The sequence below is a fragment of the Protobothrops mucrosquamatus genome, unplaced genomic scaffold, assembly GCF_001527695.2.
Source record: "Protobothrops mucrosquamatus isolate PMUCROS unplaced genomic scaffold, P.Mucros_1.0 scaffold556, whole genome shotgun sequence".
In the NCBI taxonomy this organism is placed as follows: domain Eukaryota; kingdom Metazoa; phylum Chordata; class Lepidosauria; order Squamata; family Viperidae; genus Protobothrops; species Protobothrops mucrosquamatus.
The window spans coordinates 151,836-172,591 of record NW_015386859.1 but is presented as its reverse complement, the minus strand read 5'-3'; the positions used below and the strand labels follow the sequence as shown (position 1 = coordinate 172,591).

Genomic DNA, 20,756 nt, shown 5'->3' with positions numbered 1-20,756 from the left:
GGGGTCTGGAGAACAACACGCCTGACTTTGTCTGTTGCTTTCGCCTCCGTCTGAACTGGGCATGTGCGGCCAGGCAGGAGGCGTGGCTATCTCAGACTTAGTCTTATTGGGTACAAGGGACTTCAGGAAACCCAATCAAGTGGATTATCCATCATCATGCTGAGAAATGGCGTTCAGGTAAGACCAACGCCCCTTCTCTTCTATTTTGGTTTAAGCACTTAGATACCTAAATATGATTTCATAGAAGGTGCGCCCATTGTTGAGGATTGTTTCTGTTGTAGTTTTGGTGTTTTTTTTCCCTAGACAGCCAAGTTGAAAGTATCTCTAGGTAAACATGTCCTTATTTACCCTGGACATATTTCTCCCATTGATTTCAGTGTGCTTGATTTCTATGCATTTATAATTGAGGTTAGATTATTTGAAGTTTTGATGTGATATTTCATGTTTCCTATTTTGAATTATTTCCCTAAGCAGAGTATGTTTCTGCATATGACTTGAGTGATTCCAATGAAAATACTGCAATGGCGTGTCTTTCTCAGAGTATGGAGAAATATCCTACAATACCAAATCCCCTTCCTGTTATACAAAAGACACAAAGTTGTGCTAAACAATTTCCAAACAGGTATGTTACTTTACTTTGGGTTTTAACATGAGGAATATGCAAATGTTATTTCTCAGATTGCACTGCAAAGAATAATTTACAGAATCATAAGTGCCATTTCATTTCCAAATTATCCCTATTTGGATAGTTTATTTGATACCATCAAAATATTTTACAAAGAATGGATATGAACAGCTCTCATGAAGCATGGATCACTAATGATCCCATTATCACACTATTTGTATTTCTGATGTTAATTGTGACAGTCTTTAGAAATTAGAGCAGTATAAGGGTTAGCACCCAGAGTCACTATAATTGTTGTCAAAATGCTATTCCTGAGTAAAATACTTTCTTATATACTCAGATTGTTACCCATATTCCAGGAGTTGGTCCTAATGCTTGATTTTTTTTAAAGAAAAAAGTAAAAATAAAAATAATGTGTAGGCCATAAAGGGCCTCAGTTTAAGGCTTTTACTCTTACCAAGTTTCCAGTAAATTATACCCAAAGCAGTTCATGATAAGCTATTAAAATTCTTTTAAAATAACATCTGAACAAACAGACTGTGATAAAACATTCAATAAGCTAAAATGATAGCAGTTCAAAAACCACCTGGCTAAGGCAACAATAAAGCTAATTTGCAATATTCATTACTGTCTAGAGTCAGTAGAAGTTTACTCTGTTGGGTAAATCAAAGGGAAAGAAGGAAATGGGACACTGATAAGTCATCATTGTCAATTTCCTAAGTGTTTCAGCTGCTATACTAATCTTTATTGTTATTTTCATCATTGTAGCTCTGATAGTAATGAAGATTCCAGATTGCCACCTTTATATTTGCTTTTTGAAGGCTACTACAAAAGCAGGTAAGGCTTCATTTCTTATTGAAAGGAATTCGTTTTACTGTAATATTATGTTCCTTATGTGAGCAAATTGTAGGCCACATATATTACTTACACACCTATTTTACAGCCCCAGAATATCACTGGTATGGGTGAGGACAATTTTTTTGTCATTTTTAGGAGACAGTTGCTTTTGGAAGAATTCAGAGATCTGAAAAGATCTGTTCTGATCCTTCACATTTTCACTCTTCTTTGTTCCTCAAATGGGTCAACTGCAAGCCTGCAAAGCTTAAGATCAAGAGCCAATTTGGTGTAGTGGTTAAGCATCAAGCTAAAAAACAGGAAACTTGTGAGTTCCAGTCCCAGCTTGGGCAAAAGGCCAGCTGGGGACCTTGGGCCAGTCATTCTCTCTCAGTCCTAAGAAGCAGGCAATGACAAACTACTTCTGAAACAGCTTGCCAAGAAAATTTCAGAGATTTTGCCAGGAATCAGAGCTGACAGAAAGGCATAGTAAAAGCAATGGAAGTAGATAGTCTGTTTCTGGTATATATTGTTCTAAAAGCCAATATAAAAGGTAGCTTATACACTTGGAATCAGATCATTTAAAAAATTAAAAACATGATCATTCTTCTTTTACATGGGCCCCAATGGAGTTGGTTTATTATTTTTTTAAAAAACTTACCTGTCATTTTAAATATATAAAAGGTATTTTATAGGTTATTGTACAGAACAAGAAATATGTAAGAACTGTTACCTAGATAAAGAAGCTGAGTAACAGAACAAAATAACAGAATTGGATGGGACCTTAGAGGTCTTCTAGTCCAACCCCTGCTCAAAGCAGGAAACCCTATGCCATTTCAGACAAATCATTGTCCAATCCCTTCTTAAAAACCTCCAATGTTGGAATACCCACAACCTCTGGAGACTGAAAAGTTCTTAAGTCCTGCAAGATAATATTCATAAGCAGCTCAAGCAAGCATCTCCCTAGGTCTTTGAGGCATAAAGAGTAGAGGTAAAGCATAATCTGACTTGCAAGATTCTCTTATTTTAACCAATCTAAATGAAGTATAGTACTGGTCTTCCTGTAGACTTCATTTTCTGGTCTGATCTAATTAAACAGTTATGAGCCTTCTACTTTAAAAGTGGCTCATATTATTTTATTTTATGATAAATTGAAATGTATTCTTTTAGTTTTCTTTCATGTATTGCAGTTAGTGATAAGCACATAATAAATAAAACTATTACTACTGCTGCAACCATCGAAGTCAGCATTTTTTAAAGTATGGTCCAAAGACTCTGGAGGGTCCACAAAATCAAATTACTGGCCAGATATTGAAGATATTTGCAAAAAATTAAAATGTTATTCTCATTTTTTGTTAAAAATAGTGTTTTTAATAAAAATCTGTTAATATCTGTTGAGTTTAATGTTGGTATTTTTACATGATTCAATAAATAGATGTTCTACAAATTCATGGTTTTTTTTAAATAAAACCATTGCAGCCAAACTTCTAGATATGAAAATATTTTGAGAAAAGGAGAATATAGAAAACAAGGGGAAGACAAGTACATAAATAGGATTTCAAAACATGTCAATAGTTTAATTGAGTTATATTACTACTTTCTCTTGGATTTCAGCATGTTCAAGATTCATTTAGTGTTGGAGAGACAAAACTGTTGCTTTGTCAAATTAAATAAAATGTATTTCAGATGTCATGGGTCTGGCCAGTGGTGTGCTGGTAATGAGCCAGCTTTCAAAAAAAAATAAAAAATCCAATGCCTCTGGGTTTCACCAACATTGCTGGCTCCACCGCTGCTACTATGCCTTGCCACTGGCCATAAAACAACTTACCTGTTTAGCAATTATTTCTATTGGTTCAAAAGTTCCAGAAAATTTAACAATTGGCAGTTGAACCCACCTTTCTAATAATTGTGGTTGGAAGATAAAAGTGCATCCTGGTGTTCATCAGTTGTGTAATTGTACATTAAAGATTATACAAGAGTGGTACTTTGAAATAGCTCATTATGACCTATCCAATAGATGGCAGCACCTAACCAACTGTGGCTGATGTAATTAAATCAGAGCTAATCAACTAATCAAGATCAAATTTGATTAGTATTTGGATGGAAAGCCACCAGGAAATTCCAGAGTTGTAGATTAGACTGGAAAATCAAAACTAAGACAGAAGAAAGCAATGGCAAACTGGACTATTTGCCAAGAAAACTATATGGACTTGCCTATATAGTTATCAGAAATCTAGGTTACCTTGTGGAAATCATTATCTCCAAGGCAAAATATTATCTATTCAAGCTTCCCAGCATAGAGTTCCTTTACCAAATATTTTAGTTGGTATTTATTGTGCAATACCAAATATTAGGGAGATGGTCACAATTGAATTCAGTATAGCTTAAAGTATCAGATATGGTAAAGAATAAATTGTATGTAATTGAATATGCTCATAATACAGTTTTCTCAAATACTTTGCTTGGTGCTTCTAGATATTATTTCATTTCAATTGTACTTAATCTTAGCCAGCATTGCCAGTTGGTTATGCACTCTGGGGGCCATAGTTCAAATATTTAGATTAGTGTTTCTCAACCTTAACAAGCGTTAAGATACTGGCTGGGGAATTCTACGAGTTGAAGTTCACACATCCTAAAGTTGCAAAGGTTAAGAAACACTGATCTAGAAGATACAGGGCCATAAGCACTTTCCACATAACAAATTGTGAAAAATAAGTGATTTTAGAAGACAGATTTAATACACTCACGCCTGTGATATATTATCATTCTTTGTAGGGGTGACATTGCCATGGAAAGCCCAAACAAAAAAGAGGTGCCTCGGATACCAGCACCTCTGAAGAATTCTGAACCACACTGTCAAGCTGGAGAGTTGGGTGTTGTGAGGTAAGGTGGTTTGAAAGGGCAAATATAGCTAACTCTCTAGTGCAGGGGTGTCAAACTGCTGGCCCACGGCCCGGTTTCATCATACCGAAGCCGCACCCACCCCATTGCTGACAATGCAAAAAGAGTTGCAATACGTCACGTCACATGACATGGCGAGTTTGACACGCATGCTGTAGTGTAATGCTGGAAGTTAGGTTTTGTTTTTTTACTAGGCTATTACCTAAGTGCTATTTTTGAATGTGGTTGAGATATAGTATAGTAGCATAGCTGCTTGGTTTCAACAATTCAGATTTCACATGTCACTTGTTATAAATTTAGGAGTTATTCTAGTGATATAAATAAAAGCTTAAGATTTAAAAAAAATCTTAAAACTCCTTTTCATACTTGACTGATTATATCTGGTAAATTTTGGGAATACACTGTACTGCATCTGAATAAAAATCACAAACATTCTTCATACAAACAAATAAGAACTGATTAAATGTTACACTCTGATCTGGGAGTAAACCCCACTGATCAGGAAGCACTGAATGACTTTGGGATAGTGAGTCTTTTTCCAAAATTTAAATCATTTTGAGCTCCTGAAATAAAAGCAAGAATGAAAATGTAATCAATAAATGTTAAAGAAAATATTCTAATGAAGTAAAAATACTATTGTCAGCAATATTAAACCTCCAAAATGGTTTGTAGTATGTCAGCATTTGACTTTCTATAATTCTGTATCTCAAACTACAATTTCAGTACTTATTAAAAATACAGTACCATTTAAAATGTGGGTGATGGCTACTGAATCATATCATGAGAAATATTTCTGTATATTACTAAATCAATGTTTTAATTTCCTTCCACACCTCTGACTTCATACAAACAGATAATTACTAGTAATTAAAATATGCTATTCAATATGTTCTTGCACATTTATAGGTTGAAAAAACACAATCAGTGTTCCAGACTGGCTTCATTTCCAGGAAGGCCCAAGTACAGAACTGGTAAAAGAGGCATTTCCTACTCCTGCCTTTATTTTAAAAAATAAAACAAATTAGTATTCACCGTATTTCATTGTATCACAGGTTCTTTTATATATACCCAAGTCAGTGGGCTCCAAAATCCAAGAGGGCCAACAGAACCACATAGGTCCCTTGGCAACATACAAGCACTCAAAGGCTAGTACTCATTGCTCCCTATTCCCACTATTTCCTACTTATACACTTCTACAAGGCTTGAAAGGGACAACAGCAGCACAGGTGTTAGCCATTCTGCAGGCAACCTGTCCTCTCACACATTGTGAAGTCTTCTTCCTGTTTCTACATTCACTATTGAATATTACTTTCTCTAAAATATGGGCAAGGAATGGAATCCAGAATCGTTTCCCCCATACTGTAAAGTGTAGATCCTATGGGAGAGAAAACATTCTGATGATCAAAGTAGGCTCATAGACATAGCTGTGCAGGGGTTAAGCACTGGTAAACCATTTCTCTATTGTGGCCAAAAGGACTGGAACATATCACTGGAATCTTCAGTTGATTTATGACCCAAAGACTGTATTTTTCACATGTTTTTAGACACTTATCATTAAATAAAATCAGTAGGCAATCAAATAAAATCTTTTTTTCTTCTTAGATTACCAATTTGCTGATCCTGTCAATGGAGCCCCATCTCAGTTCCTTCAGAGGCTTGCTGATTTAGCTGCTCTTGAATGCACAACAATTCATGAAGAGAAAACCAGAAAAATAAGGAAGACCAAGAAACAAGAGGCATAGATCTCTATCATGCAAGGAGCAGGCTCCTTTGCAATTAGATGTTTTTGTTTGATTTCCTTTAACATATAGTGTTGTCAGTGAATCACAGTTAAAGAAAAAATTGATGCTTAATAAATGTATTGTCAATTATATAGTCATTGTTCAAATCAATTTGAGTTGTTTAAAAACTGTTGTTCCTCAAAATGGGAGTACAACTTCTCATCTTTCAACCTTCTCTAACCTGCTACAAAGCGTTTAAGATTTCAGACTCCCAGCAAGCATAACCATGACCTAGCCATACTACTATGCAAAGCTAGTCATTGTGATTAGTAAGTTGTTTTTCATCTAAGTATGCAAATAAGTTTATTTTGATTCTTGGAGACTGCCTACTGTTTTATTTCAGAAGTATTTTGCCACTACCTCCTCTTCCTAGGGTCGAGTGATTGGCCAAGGTCAACCAGCCAGCTTTGTGTTTAAGGTGGGACTCAATGTTCTGGCTTCTAACTTTATGCCTCAATCACTAAAGCAAACTGATTTTATTAAATTATAACACTTTGAATAGCAAGATGGGCAGCACAGAAATGTAATAAATAAATAAAACTATCTATATAGTCCTTGCTTGCAATAATGCAAAGATCATAAACCTAATAATAAACCCCAGAATATGCAGAATACAAGAGAGGAATAGGAAATATTTATTGTCTATTTCCTGCAATTATTAGCTGCTTCAGATCTTTCAATCCTGAACATATTTCTAAAGTTTTAGGCATTTCCTCCTTTCCCCACTATTTAATTGCTAATGGCTGCATTCATGCACCACACCTGGGTGAAGCTTGCTAAGGCAGCATCGGGATAGATACCATAATCTGCAATGTGGTTTAATTCTATTTTACCATGTTGTCTGAAATCAGCTATTTGTTTATTCAACAAGCCATTGTTAATATATGAAAAGACCCACTGTGATTATTTCATTAAGAATGCTAGAGTTTAAACTGACTTGTTAGCAACTTAAAAGTACATTTGCACATTTATGAAAGCATAGCACCCAGGAATGGGCAATTGATTTTCCCAAGGGGCCCCATGAGAAATTGTTGTGGACTACCAAACCAACAGGCTGAATTTAATTGCGCACAACTGTAGCATTACAATTATTTACTTATTTACATTTAATTTCTAATGCCTAATTTGCCTCATGGGAGCCAGACAGGGACAGCCAAGGGACTGGATGTGGTATGCAGTCAATTTCATTTTAGTGTTCTGTATTTAAACATTTAATACAAAAGAAGAGACCACTCCTTTCCTTGCTCCACTATGGAACTTTTTCCTTATCTCATGTCCAAGTATTGGGAAAAAATCCCGGTATTATTCTTAATACTTAATAGCCCAATGATTGACAAGCAGCTTAATCAGAATTTAATTATTATACTATATCATGTTTTACTTTACTTTTACACAGGGCCCCATTCTCTTTGTAGGCAATGCCATCTGGACGCCCAAAAGAAAAATAGCTAGATGCCAAACCCTGATTTAATTAGAAAAGAACTTCCTGACTAAAAAGGTATACAGTGAGAAATTATTTATGGTATTACTATAGAGGCTATTCAGCAATTAAGTTAACCAAATAATATAAAGCATGCATGCTTTCCAGTAACTGAATTATAGTTCCATTAGCTTATCCCACTGGTTTATTGAAAGAAACAGGACTAAGTATATGTGTTTGAAATGCACAGGCAATGTATGAGATCAATGAGCAAGTTATTTAACATAACGGCACACTACTTAGCTAAAACTCTTACTTTGGCAAAACAGGTGTCAAATGTTAGATAATATAAGTCGTCATCTGTCTTTATGCACTGTACAGATACACTTTGTATCTGTACATTTAAGTTATCTTATGACTCTTAGGATATTTAATTACAACATTCACTTCATTATTGTACTACCTAATCATATTCAGTGGAATCAGAATATTCAGCAGCACCTCATATATCAGTAAAAGAATTTAAGAGTGGAAGCAATTTTCATAGTTCTCTTTATTAACAATGTGTAGAGCAGTCATCTTCTGAGCCTCTAGAAGAGAAGAGATATTAACACTTAAAAAGCAGAAAACAAATCACATTTCACTGAGAAAAAAATGAATACAGGTAATGTATTAAAATTTCTGAAAATCACCAATATAATATACTGCATTTACTTCCCTATTTCTGAATCAAGGACCACAGAGGATCTTTTGAGTGGTACTTTCAGGGTTATATTCTACAAAGCAGATGGCAACTAGATGAAGGATTGGCTACAGCCAGCACAAAAGCTAAATTTTATTTAAAATAAAATTAGAATAGACAAGGTTGTAACTAAAAGTTTAATAATTTTATCTTATGCCTCAATAAAAATTTAATCAATTCTTCCCTCCCTTACAGCTCTATTTTTCACAAAGCATATATATACAACTTGAATATTCCACACACCTATGAGACTGAGATAGCTGTTTGATATTAAACTGTTCTTTAACTTCTTTTAAGCAGAAAGGCAACATTTATAACACATTAAGGAAAAAAACCCAATTCCTTTTCTGGTATTTATTTAAAATGTAGAATTCACAACATAACACTAATAAAAAATTGAAGGAATCAAAATTTGTTATGTTGGAAATGTAATTAACTGTATCATACCATTAATTCATCCTCCTAATCATCCTGTTAATCTGGTCCTCTCTGTTTCCTGCATCACCACCTTCTACAAAATGAGTTGTTTTCTTCTTCATTCCACCCCTCGGAGAAGATAGCTTGAATGGCCAGAGAAAGTTGTTTGCAGCTTTGAAGTTTTTGCCAACGGTATAGATTTCATGGATCAAGTCTTCCATGCAAATAATGCCATATTTTTCTGAAAATTAAAATGAACACCAGAAAATATTCAGCCTGCAAAATGCTTTCACTTGCTCATGAAAGGCATGTTAAACATACTGAGTCTGGTTATTTCTACCATGGTCAAAATATTTCAACTTTCCCATTGTGGCAGGTTCAGACATGAAACAGTTAAAAGGAAATCTGTCAATCAAATCTACACCATCAGTAAAGATGGTGTCCTGAGAACAAATGAAACTCTGAAGAACCAAGCAAAATAGGAACATTCCTGTCTCTGGTGGCCTTTAAAGAAGAAAGAATATTCTGTTTTGCTTTTGTTGTGCCTTCTCCCTAATGGTAAGAGCAAAATAGTTTTCTTCCAGACAGCAAGAAGCTAAGCAAGCAAAGCCCCAAAGCCCCAAAAGCTGTAACTGGGGAACCACAAAAAATAACAGTACAGGTACTCCTCAATTTATGACCACAATTGAGCCCGAAATTTCCCTTGCTGAGACAGTTGTTAAGTGAATTTTGCCCATTTTACGACTTTTCTTGCTACACTTGTTAAGTGCAGCTGTTCAGTTTAATAACAGTTGTTAAGTGAATCTGGCTTCCCCATTGACTTTGCTTGTCAGAAAGTCGCGAAAGGGGATCACATCATCCCAGGATACTGCAACCGTCCTAATATATGAGTCAGTTGCCAAGGTCTGAATTTTGATGATGTGACCATGGGGATGCTGCAACCACTGTAAGTGGAAAACAGTCATAAATCACCTTTTTCAGTGCCGCTATAATTTTGAATGTTCACTAAATGAACTGTATTAAGTCAAAGACTACCTGTAATCTAAAGATAGAATTAGATGTAGATAAGGATTGTGGATTTCCTTCATGGGGTAATCTAAGATGTTGGAAATTTGTTTGCCTCTGCTTTGTTATCTCAACTATTCCTTCTATTCACGATATGCCTGTATGGATTTCATTGGAGCTCAATCTGAGAAATTTCTTCTTCAAATGAACTGTCAAATTCTTTTTTTCTCCTACCATTTAAGTCTAGTTTTGAGACTTTAATATACATAGTAAAATGTTTAAATTGGCACACTTTTCTGGAAGGACTTAAACTGCAATTCTACTTTTGAATTTCCCTGAGAAGATGGGAGGTTGCAGAAGTGCTTTAACCAGAAATCTAGAGACCCAGTGTGGATGACAGGGAGCCCAGTTCACCACAGACCTGCCAGTGCATATGCAACTACGCATACCAATAACAAGCCCAGCATGAAAAATATCTTATCAATATTTCAATCAGACTATGCTATTTGAAGGATATAGCCTATGCTTGCTCTTATATAAAAGTAAAAGTCCTGTACACACTACAACAAAAAACAAGCCAGAGTCCCCAGGTGAAGCAACATTCTAGGCACTTGACCCTTTGACAAACCATCTGCTCAGTACTTTTCTGACTATTTATATAACAAAGTCCTTCCATTCAGAGAACTTTAAAGCAGTGAAACATTAAATGTCCCAAGTATAAATAGTATAAAAAGTATACTGTAAAGCACACTCACTTAAAATTTGCCAATTGTTTTCAAATAATAGAAATGTGCAAAATGTTTCAAAGTCTAACTAATACCAGCTTGAAAACATGGTTTCAAGTTCAAAATGGATTGCTTTGGCCATTTTGGAAGTATCATTTCAGAAGTGCTGATTTTGCACTCTGTTTTGAGCTCCAAGTAGCACTTTCTCAAGTTTGGAACAATTTTTAAATGTTTGGAATAGCTGTTCAAAACTCAGACCATTTCAAACTCATCTTACAAGTTCATCAAAAAGTTGTAAGATTCAAATTCAAAACATTTTGCATACAACTAATAATTTATTCTGATTTAACATACATACATACACACATAAAATATGACATCTGTGATTTTGCAGCTTTTAAATACAAATATACCCAAATTATTGTTTGGATTAAAAAAGGTATTTATAATTAAATATGTACTATTTTAAATCCTGCTGTATTAGAAAAGGCATATTACATATTTTAAACTTCTGGAATTGTTAACCTTTACTGTTATTCTACCTCTAATTTGCTAGATCTCAAAGTTCAATGGGACTAATATTTATCAGTAGATTTCCAAACATAATACTTCTAAGCATTATAAAAATTTTATTATTTAAAGGTTACAAGATGTTATATGAAACTAGATTTTAGCATTGTCAGAAAATATAATTCGTAGTATTAGAACTTTTCCAATGAAGTTAGATGTTTATAGGTTGAAACATTTTGACCTGATATAAATGCTGCAAAACAAGATGATCTTGACATTCTAAAATCTTATTCTGGCTATTCTGAACCTTATGTTGCTGTGTTCCTTATGCTCCTATTTCACGAAACAATAAGTTACCAAGATTTGAAAAGATAGCTCAATATGAGCAAATATAAATTATACTGCAGAAGGATTGGGTGAATTTTTCAAAGCAAAGTAGCCTTGCACACACACACAAACACCCCAAAATACAACAGAAATTAAACATTCAAACCAGCACACCATGTTGTGTAGAGAAGTTATAATATGTAACTCAAAGAAAATATACCTCAGGTTTACAAGTGTAGCTAAAACTTAAAACCATCATTATTTAAGCAGCAATGCAAAGTAAAATGTACTTACTCAGGCATTTCTTAATCAGAGAGTTGTCCGTCAAAGCTATACGCTGCTTGTTGATCTTCCCATAACCGCGCTTATAGATCAGCTCGTGCACAGACTTTAAGTTGGGATATCTAGAAGATAAGAAATTGCTTTAGTGTAATTACAGACAGAACTTTATTTTGATCATTGACCAATAAAAATACAATCAATAAAATGAGCACAAAACCAAATTCTGCATATATTTGGTACTTACTCTTCTTACATACTAAATCCATTTGGGATACAACATTATTAAAAAGTCTACAGGTTGAAGCTTTTGAAAATGACACTTCCCCCAGTGCACCAAAATTAAAGGTATTGAGGAAAACCTTACTTGGAATAATATTTGCTCAGAAAATTTAGACTGAAAGATGGAAAGGGCTAGGGGGGGGAAACCCGTAATTGTTTTATATACTATTTTTTTTAAAAAAATGTTCCTGCTGAAAGCATGAGAAACACGATAGTTCCTAACTTTAAAGTGGCACATATAAACAATTAAGAATATTACATATTATGTAGTAAGGTACATAGGCACATACTGTATTTTTCCATCTATAAGTCGCACCCTTGTATAAGACCCCCCCCCAATTTCCTAAACAAAAATTCAGAAATCAACATTTTAAATATTAAATAACTTTAGTTTTGTGCATATTTTCTATTTTATTGGTAATAAAAACAATGAAAACAGACCACATCTTTAGTGGCAATAAAACAAGTGGCATGCACAGCACTTACTATCACAACAGGCCACATCATTAGTGGCAATCAGAACGAGTGGCCATGCACAGGGCCATCCACAGCATTGGTACAATGCTCAGCAGGGGTGGTATGCTCTTTACTCAGCTTCTATTGCAGCACTGCTTTGTTCTTTCTCACTTTCAAACATATCACTTTCTTCAACTTCTGTTGCATCACTTTCTACTGAGTCATTGTCTCTATAGATGAGATCATCCTCAGTTCCATCCATGGCATTGCGGATTCCACATTTGTTGACGGACTACACAATAACCTCTTTCTTGACACCACACCATGAGTTTAGAACCCAAATGCAAACCCCAGTAATGGTTGGTTTTTTCACTCTTCTTGTCGGTGTCAAGTTATCACTTGCTTTTTCAATCCATCTACTCCATTCTTCTCTCATCAAGGCTTTAAATGGCTTGTTAATTGAAACATCTGGAGGCTGTAGCTGACCTGTAAGTCCACCAAGAATAATTGCTAGCTGTGTTCACAAATCCGATGCAATCCTTTTTATCTTTTCTGTTAAATGTGCTCGGAAACGGATAAGTAGAGCTGGCTTCTTTAACAGCCCTCCAGGTCTTCTGGACCAAACCTTTGCAAACCAAATGGCCATAATGTCTTCGTTCATCCATCCCTTCTCATGCACTTGAACAATAATGCCAGGTGGTATGGTTTCTTTAGGATACATTTTTCTCTTAAAGATAAGCATAGGAGGCAGTTTAGTACCATCTGCACAGCATGAAAGGACAGCAGTATAGTGTGTCTTTTCATGACCACTTGTTTTGATTGCCACCGTTTTGATTCCTGTCATATCAACAGTTCTGTTGGAAGGCACATCAAAATTAAGAGGCACCTCATCCATGTTTCCAATCTGATTTTCTTCATGATATTTTTTCCAAAGTTGTATGACATAGGAGTGAACCTGTTGGATTTTTTCCTCATAAACTGGTGGCATTTTCTGTGCTAACTTTGTTCGTGCTCTCATTGCCAACCCTTCATGAAATTAAAGCACCATTTTGCCTTTCCTGTAAATCCAACAATCTTCATTTCGCTTGTAAACATTCTTGCCTGACACTGAATAAGCTTGGCTGACACACATAAGCCACTCTGGCGCTGCTCCATAATCTAAGTCTTAAGCCTCTGTTCCAAGTCTAGCCATTTTGCTGGTTTTCCTCTCAAGGCCTTCTTCTGTTTTGGCATATTAAGGAGTTGTTCTTCCTGTTTTCTCCACTGTCTGATCATATACTCAGTGGGAGGTGGTCCAAACTGTTTCCCTGCAGCTCTGTTTCCATGCTCCTTTGCATAACTGATTATATTCAGTTTAAATTTAGCAGAGTAAGATGTTCGCTTACTGGTACTTCTCGGTACCATCACAAAAGGGAGGCGACTTCCTCCAATCAGATGGTGCTCTGCGGGCTTAGTCCCGCCCACTCCCTCGGCCGTCAATCACTGTACTGAGGCGGCTTCCCAGGGCCTCTTGCGGCTTCAGCCCGAGCTGAGCCGGTGAAAAACAGATCATAGAAGGGGGCTTCAGTGGGACCAGCGGCATCCTCCAGCACCAGACGGCATCTCGGGCCGGCTTTCTCCCCATCCAGGCGGCATCTTGGGCCAGCGATATCCTCCTGTACCAGGTGGCATGGCAGTGGCATGTAAAGAACCCACACAAGCATGCTCTGGCTGCGGAGGTTACCATTATTTTTTCGTGTATAAATCTGATTTTTGAACAGGATGTTTGCAGAAAAAAATAGTCTTATACACGGAAAAATACGGTAGCTATTAAAATATATTTAAATACCTGCTTGCCAATTATTTTCTAACAAAGTATCTTATTCACAGGCAGATCAAGAGAGAAGTCCAGTCAAATCTTCCAGACTTCTATAGTCTGTGGTTATCACTTTCTATCTGTCAAACTCTATTTTAAATCATAGCAAGGGCATTATGAACATCCACTTTTGTAGTCATTAAGGAATGAGCAGGTACACAAAAAGAAATTATACTCTATTTATGCCAGACCAAAACCATCATGGCAAGTTTCTGTAGCATTCTGTAGCATAAGAATGAGATACTATTTGTTGGTAACGCCCCCAGTTTCTTGATAAAGTAAGAGTTTTTCATCTTATAACACTTGTAGCAAGTATATGATCATGCTTCTTTATAACTATATTTAGCAAATACCAGTCTTATACAGTCTGGTATAATAAAACCTGGGTTGTTTGAGGGCTGGGTTGCAAAATCTCTTCTAGATCAAAGACTGTACTTGGTCTCCCAATGGCAAATCAGCAAAGACACTACTGAAAAGTGAATATGAGCACTAAAAAAAAGTAGATTTCATTAGATTTTAATAAATAACATCTCCTTTTAAAAAAAATCAAACAGTAATCACTAAACTTGATTCAACTTACCCCCAAGCAATGTAAGGTTCAACGATCCTCAGCATGTTAATGGATGCCTTGTTGAGTTTCACAAAAGTCCCATTAAAGATCTGTCGCAGACGAAGGAGCTGCAGTACCTTACGAACCTTGGGACTAACACCATTAATTCTAAACAGCAAAACAGAAACTCTTTTTAGCATATACATTCAAATGTACTTGCTACTAATAAACTTGCATAGTATAAAATATATATAATTGTTGCCCTACATTAGTAATCTGTTCTTTAATTGAAGAATACAAGTCCATCTATTTCTTAGGAACATCAATATGCTTGTTTTTTCAGCATTCCAGCCTACCTAAACATAACACCTTTTAGTGGTCTCTCATTTACTAGGTCCAATCCTGCTTAGCTTTTATGGTATCAATCAAGGTAGGCAAATGCTGTCATCTAGCTAAAAACTATGCAAAACTCTCTTCTACGAAATTTAAATATCTATACCCTAAAAATGCATTTCTTGATTAATCTAAACCAGGGGTGTCAAACTGCCGGCCCACAGGCCGGATGTGTCACATGGAAGCCACGCCCACCCCACTGCCGGCAATGGCAAAACTGTCCCGATATGTTGCGCGACGTCATGTGACGTCGCGAGTTTGACATGTCTGATCTAAACTAAGAAGCAATTGGAAAATTAATTATGAAGGTATATAGATGATCAAACATAGCATACACTGGTTACTTGACTATTGGTTGACAACTGCAGGCACTAATTCATAGTTTGTAGAAAAATTAGGCTGATCTCAGATCTGTCTTAAGAAATGCAAACATATATTGATCTACAGAACTCACTGATTTGTGCATGGAAACTTTCAGAGAATTATGATTACCCATAGAACACTTCAAACTGCTTCCAGTTTGGAGGAGTTAGTTCCAGCACCTGCAGAACCACCCTCTCAACAGCTTGGTTCAGAGGACACTTGGCAGGGTTTAAAGGGGGAACAGAAATTTCCAAAGTTCTAAGGAAATTTCTATTTCTGCATCAGTGAACTTTTCACATCCCTACTGACATATTATTCTATATCCTCTATACTTCTGCATATAACAGACTCATTTTGTACCTAACATTTATTAATTTACAATTTTTCACTAACAGATCAGTAATACACCATCACTTTGTATGCAAGAAGTTGAACTTCAATTTTTAGCTTATTAAGTTACAACAGGGGGAAAAAAATCTTACTTGACACCCTTCAGGCCAGTGTCAAAAATGATCTGACTCAGTGACTTCAAAGAATAAATAATCAGTACAATACTGGGATAGAAATAAAGCATTAAATTGTACTTAAAACTGTCTTTAAAGTGTGCCTAAATTGAATACTGGACAAGGTAAATGTGATTTAACAAATAATCACAATCTCCTTAATGGAAAAATTTGATATCTAAATAAAACTGTCCAATTAGTATTGGCTAGAATTAACTGTTTAACAGTGGCTTTCCTACCAGGGCTTAGATAGTGCTACAAAAAACGTTAGCATTACACTTGTTTACCTTACCCTCTTATCCTGATTACAAATGCCAATTTGGGTTCAGCAGGTACATAGTAATTGCCAACTTTGCGAGCCATACGTCCCATGCGAATCTCACGACGGTACATCTGCCTATATTCTTTATGATAGGTCTGGGCTCTTTTATAAATGAGTTTTCGTTCCTCCTTTCGCAACTGAAATGAGAACATTATATTGAGAAATTTATTTTTTTCTCCCCCTAGATCATCAGAGTGGCCAGTTACCATTTAATCTCACAACTATGTTGTCAGGTAAAATTAGATATCAAACCAAATGAATATGAATTTCAATTAACTCTAGTCATAACACTGCAACTGATTTTTTTTTTTTGCTTCACTTCAAAGACAACATAGGCCCAAGACAGAAAATTCATTTAAAAAAAACAACACATTTTTCCTCATTTCTAATCAACTTGTGCTGGCTCTCAATTGTTTAAAGTCATTTCAAAGTGAATGCTTACTCTCTTTTTAATCTTTAGTTCTTTACCTTTTTCTTGCAGGGAAGGGCAAGTTCCCACATTTTTGGTAGATTCAAGTTAAAGACAAGACTAAAGCAGGATAACAGAATTGGAAGAGACCTTGGAGCCCAACCCCCCTGCTCAAGCATTATATATATATAAATGTGAATACCATTATATATAAATGTAAAGCAGATGAGGACAGACAAGAATTTTCAATGAGAGAACAGTGAAAGCAGGAATTATTTTAGCAAAGTAGAGTTTAGGAATGGCTGCAAAACCCTGAGTAGTAGAAAGTTTTCTAGCATATATCTTGCCAATCCATGTAAAATTAAAGATATATTAAGAAAAATATATGCAAGATATATTAAGAAAAATAGATCCAGGATAAGGTATTACTGATTAAGAAAAATATGTTAGAATAGAAGCTAGAATGATTTGGAAATAAAGTAGTATGTGAATCTCAAATAAATTGGATTTATTTAATACACTGAATGCAGTCCATTCCAGGGAAAAAAGCTGAACACTCAAGATAAAAGCAGAATGTTTAAGATAAGCTGCTCTGTTTTGTTTGAAATGGGAAAAACTTGGGGATTCTGTAGATGCCACACTAAAACTATAAAACACTAAAAGAAAATTCAAAGTAAAGCTAAAAATAAATGCAGTTTTTGCCATTTTATAATTGATTATTCTCTTTTAAGACCAAAATGAAACATACCATGGCAACAATTTTAACCTCTGACTTTAATTAAAAGTCAAGTACTAATTTGCAATTTGATACAGATTTACTTGCTAGTAAGCCAAACGAACACAATGTGTCTATATTCTATGTAAATGAGCATAGAATTAGCTATTAAATCATACTGGATTTTATTGTTTTACTGTACTCTTATGTAAACTGTCAGAAGAAGCGTCCCATGGGATAGATTAAAAATATAGTATTTACCTTCTTTTGGACCAACAGTCTCTTCAGGCGTTTGACCTTTAAATCAGCAAAAGCCTTCCTTTTCTTTAAAAGGCTTTCTGGCACTGAAGGCAACTTCTTTTTTCCTCTAAATTATAAAGCAGCAAATTAACAAAAATTACATCAAGATATTTCAAATGAAAATGTTTGATAACAAAATGTACTCAATTTAAAAAAAAAACCTAGAACTTCAAAAATATAAGCACATCAGATAAACACAGAGATATATTTGTTCTTAATCTGGTACATTTTTGCAGTTTTTATAGAATTTATTCTAATTATCCAAATATGCATCATCAATCATTCTTACACTATCAGTCAAAGAAAAAGACCACTTCCTTCAGCTCATTCTGTGACTATTGCATGTTTTCCTTACTGAAATAATTCTAAAACTTATAGCGAAACCAGGTTTACTACTGATTGACAGTAGTTGGAAGACATTTATTTTCAAAAATCATGGAAAAAGCAGGAAGAATTCCAAGGTTGGTTTTTTGGTTTTTTTTTGCCATTTTCAGCGATGAATTACCACGGAGTTCCGGATCCCTGATTTTGGGCGAAGGACCACATTCTGGCATTTTTACAACAGAAGCGTCTTCCTTGCTGTCTTCCATTCAGCCCCACTTGTATGCGTGTACAGTACCGAAAGGCAATAACTAGGCCTAGACCAGGGGTAGGCAACCGTGGCTCTTTTATGACTCGTGGACTTCAACTCCCAGAATTCCTGAGCCAGCTACGCTGGCTCAGGAATTCTGGGAGTTGAAGTCCACGAGTCATAAAAGAGCCAAGGTTGCCTACCCCTAGCCTAGACTAAATCATTAATCAAACAAAGTAGCATAGCAGACCTGAGAGACTGCAAATGCCCTCCTCCCTTAGAGTTCTCTCGCTCTGAAAAAATAAGCTTCTACAACACTCAACGCCACCCATTACAGCAAGGGATCCAGTTCTCAGCCGGATCTCCCTAATTAACCCTTCCAAACACCTGTTGCACTAGTTTAGGGGAAACCTTCCAAGTTATAAAGCCATGATGAAACTTTTTTTAAAAAGAAAGGCCTGCAAAGAAGGTCTTAATACGGGGGATGGGAACGGATTGCCTCTCAAAAAGGATTACTTACTCCTCGGCCGCCATGGTCTCTACCGGAAAAAGAAAGATGGGGAGCATGCGCAGAGTACATAAACTGTCGCTTGGCGGGCCAATAGAAGGGACTGCTGAATGAGAAGCCCCTGTTCCTGCTTAGCTGTCTAAATTAACGCCTGCACCAAGGCGTCCACTTGGTGGCCAGATTAGTGCTGAAACGAACGCGGAAGCTGTTATGACTCCTTCAAATGGTGAAAGATTTTTCATGCTTTCGTTTTTATTGCCAACCAGGGTAGGCGATAAGAAGTGGGGGAGGATGACATTTAAAGTACATTATTTATCATTGTATTAAAGTAATCTAATTTTGGGATTTTATTGATAATACTACTTTTTAATCTCTTTATATCTCGTTTTCTAGGCAATCAAACAGAATGTCGTGTAGAAGCATATAAGTGACGTCTACATGGAATAGAATACAGCATGCCGTCCTTACTGTATATATGACCCAGGTTGGTTAAATGGAGCTTTCTCCTAAGGCTTTTCCTAAGTGCCTTTTTCACTAGGCTACTATATGGAAATTGGAATACTTCATGGGGACTACATTACATTACATGGATTTATATTCTATTCTATTTACTCCATGTAAATTTCAAAGTGCGTGTAAGAAGAGCAGCACATGGCTGGGTCTGAAAGCTAAGCAGAGTCTAGTTTGTTTAGCATTTGGATGAAAGACTAGTTGAAAAGTTTGGTAAAGGCAAACCTCTTTCATTTTAGTGCCAAGAAAACTGCAGACTGTCCATCATGTCATCGGGAATGAAGCTCGACTTGAAAGGCTTTAGTTTACAGTAGATCTTATTCATTAGGATTACAATGGGTAAACTGAATCCGAAGCATGGGAAAGCCTAAAAGATGAAAGAAAAGCCAAATGCTTATGTAAAAACTACATTCTCCAGCATACATTTCAACCCTAGAAGGGCAAAAGGAAAAACGAGTTACAACATGCTACAGCAGCAAGTCTTTCTACACAGAGGCATGCAGGCAGGTGCATTCTGATGTTATATCATTGGCCGGTTAGGAATTTTGGTGTCTATAGGTCACCTTAACTTCAGCCTTCCAAATCTAGCTGAATGACCGGTTTGACGTCACACAGGTACAGAAATCCTTTCTGAACTTGATCTTTCCCAATGCTTCTTGGCCGTAAATTCCATTTGAAATCACTGCAGATGTCTAGGAAGTTTATGTGGGATAGGATTAAATCAACTTTAAATGCCTTCATCTATTTGGGTCCGCTTTGTGGATCGGATTAATCAGATCTCCGGTTATTGGGGATGGTGATGGGGAAAAAAATTAGTCGAGGTGGTCTTGCGGACGACTGAAGCTGTTTCAGGTAGAAAGCAACGCGCCTATCTTTTGCTCCAATTTGCACAGTTTTCTCCACTTGTCGAGAAAATTAGGAGTTCCACTCAATAATGTTCCCATTTCACATTGTTTCCAGCAGGATTTGTCTGTTACAGCAAACAGCAGTCTAGAACTACCTTAAAAAACCACCCCTTTTGTTCTGGGGTAAATTTATGCGATGGTCACTTTTGTTTAAAGATGGTACAGAATTCTGGATGGGCTTACAAACCACGCTAACCACCCTAAACTAACTCCTGGCTCCTCTTTTTGTATATTGTAAGTATTACGTGAATTTAGCCATGGGGACTTCTAACCCGTGGTGTCACCACAGTTCAGCGCTATACTCTACTCAGGTGTCTGTTGACTTAAATGGGATTCGCTGCCAAAGGATGCGCGCTTAAGGCTTGTCCTTCGCAATCGCCCACTCCTGGGCCGAGTCCGTGGACGCCGCGAAACAAAAGAAAAAACCGCGAGCCTTTTTTTTCCCGGTGGTAGCTGGGCGGCCTACCGAGGTGGGGAAGGTCCCACGCGTGGCGGGCTTGCCCGCTCGGTCAGTCCGGACCGTCCGCCAAATTGCGACGGTGGCGCTG

The 20,756-nt window shown here is 36.3% G+C and overlaps 2 protein-coding genes and 1 long non-coding RNA gene across 5 annotated transcripts in view; 2 read left to right on the top strand and 1 right to left on the bottom strand.

The window, feature by feature from the left end:
- The window catches only part of CUNH8orf89 (chromosome unknown C8orf89 homolog), a 22,037-nt gene extending 15,808 nt beyond the window's left edge, over nucleotides 1-6,229 (top strand). The window contains exons 4-8 of one of the 2 annotated variants that reach the window (XM_015817161.1): nucleotides 475-622; nucleotides 1,394-1,462; nucleotides 4,235-4,342; nucleotides 5,267-5,331; nucleotides 5,963-6,229. In XM_015817161.1, coding sequence (XP_015672647.1) covers nucleotides 475-622; nucleotides 1,394-1,462; nucleotides 4,235-4,342; nucleotides 5,267-5,331; nucleotides 5,963-6,102 — 530 coding nt within the window. In that variant the 3' untranslated portion in view covers nucleotides 6,103-6,229. Of the gene's footprint in view, nucleotides 1-471; nucleotides 623-1,393; nucleotides 1,463-4,234; nucleotides 4,343-5,266; nucleotides 5,332-5,962 lie in introns of both variants that reach the window. The other variant, XM_015817160.1, reaches the window with a different exon arrangement.
- Nucleotides 6,230-8,096: 1,867 nt separating this feature from the next.
- On the bottom strand, nucleotides 8,097-18,865 carry RPL7 (ribosomal protein L7). The gene is made up of 7 exons (XM_015817158.2): nucleotides 18,806-18,865; nucleotides 17,676-17,781; nucleotides 16,261-16,427; nucleotides 14,740-14,877; nucleotides 11,582-11,691; nucleotides 8,751-8,961; nucleotides 8,097-8,151 (listed from the first exon to the last, which is right to left on the bottom strand). Exons 1-6 carry the CDS (start codon nucleotides 18,850-18,852, stop codon nucleotides 8,753-8,755), a joined length of 777 nt encoding a protein of 258 aa, XP_015672644.1. The 5' UTR covers nucleotides 18,853-18,865; the 3' UTR covers nucleotides 8,097-8,151; nucleotides 8,751-8,752.
- A 108-nt stretch (nucleotides 18,866-18,973) lies between these two features.
- Nucleotides 18,974-20,323, top strand: LOC107288533. 2 transcript variants are annotated; one of them, XR_001548906.1, is made up of 3 exons: nucleotides 18,974-19,019; nucleotides 19,187-19,277; nucleotides 20,264-20,323. It is a non-coding gene; the product is annotated as an uncharacterized LOC107288533 (long non-coding RNA). The 2 variants fall into 2 exon arrangements; XR_001548905.1 differs by lacking the exon at nucleotides 20,264-20,323 and adding an exon at nucleotides 19,543-19,832.
- The last annotated feature ends 433 nt before the right edge of the window (nucleotides 20,324-20,756 follow it).

Bases quoted from the DNA above. Each gene is read 5' to 3' on its own strand.
- RPL7 (XM_015817158.2), bottom strand. From the start codon at position 18,852: ATGCTCCCCATCTTTCTTTTTCCGGTAGAGACCATGGCGGCCGAGGA. The intron at 17,782-18,805 runs GTAAGTAATCCT...TTTATAATTTAG, and splicing joins GAGACCATGGCGGCCGAGGA to AGGAAAAAAGAAGTTGCCTT. The intron at 8,962-11,581 runs GTAAGTACATTT...TTTAATTTTCAG, and splicing joins TCTGATTAAGAAATGCCTGA to AAAAATATGGCATTATTTGC.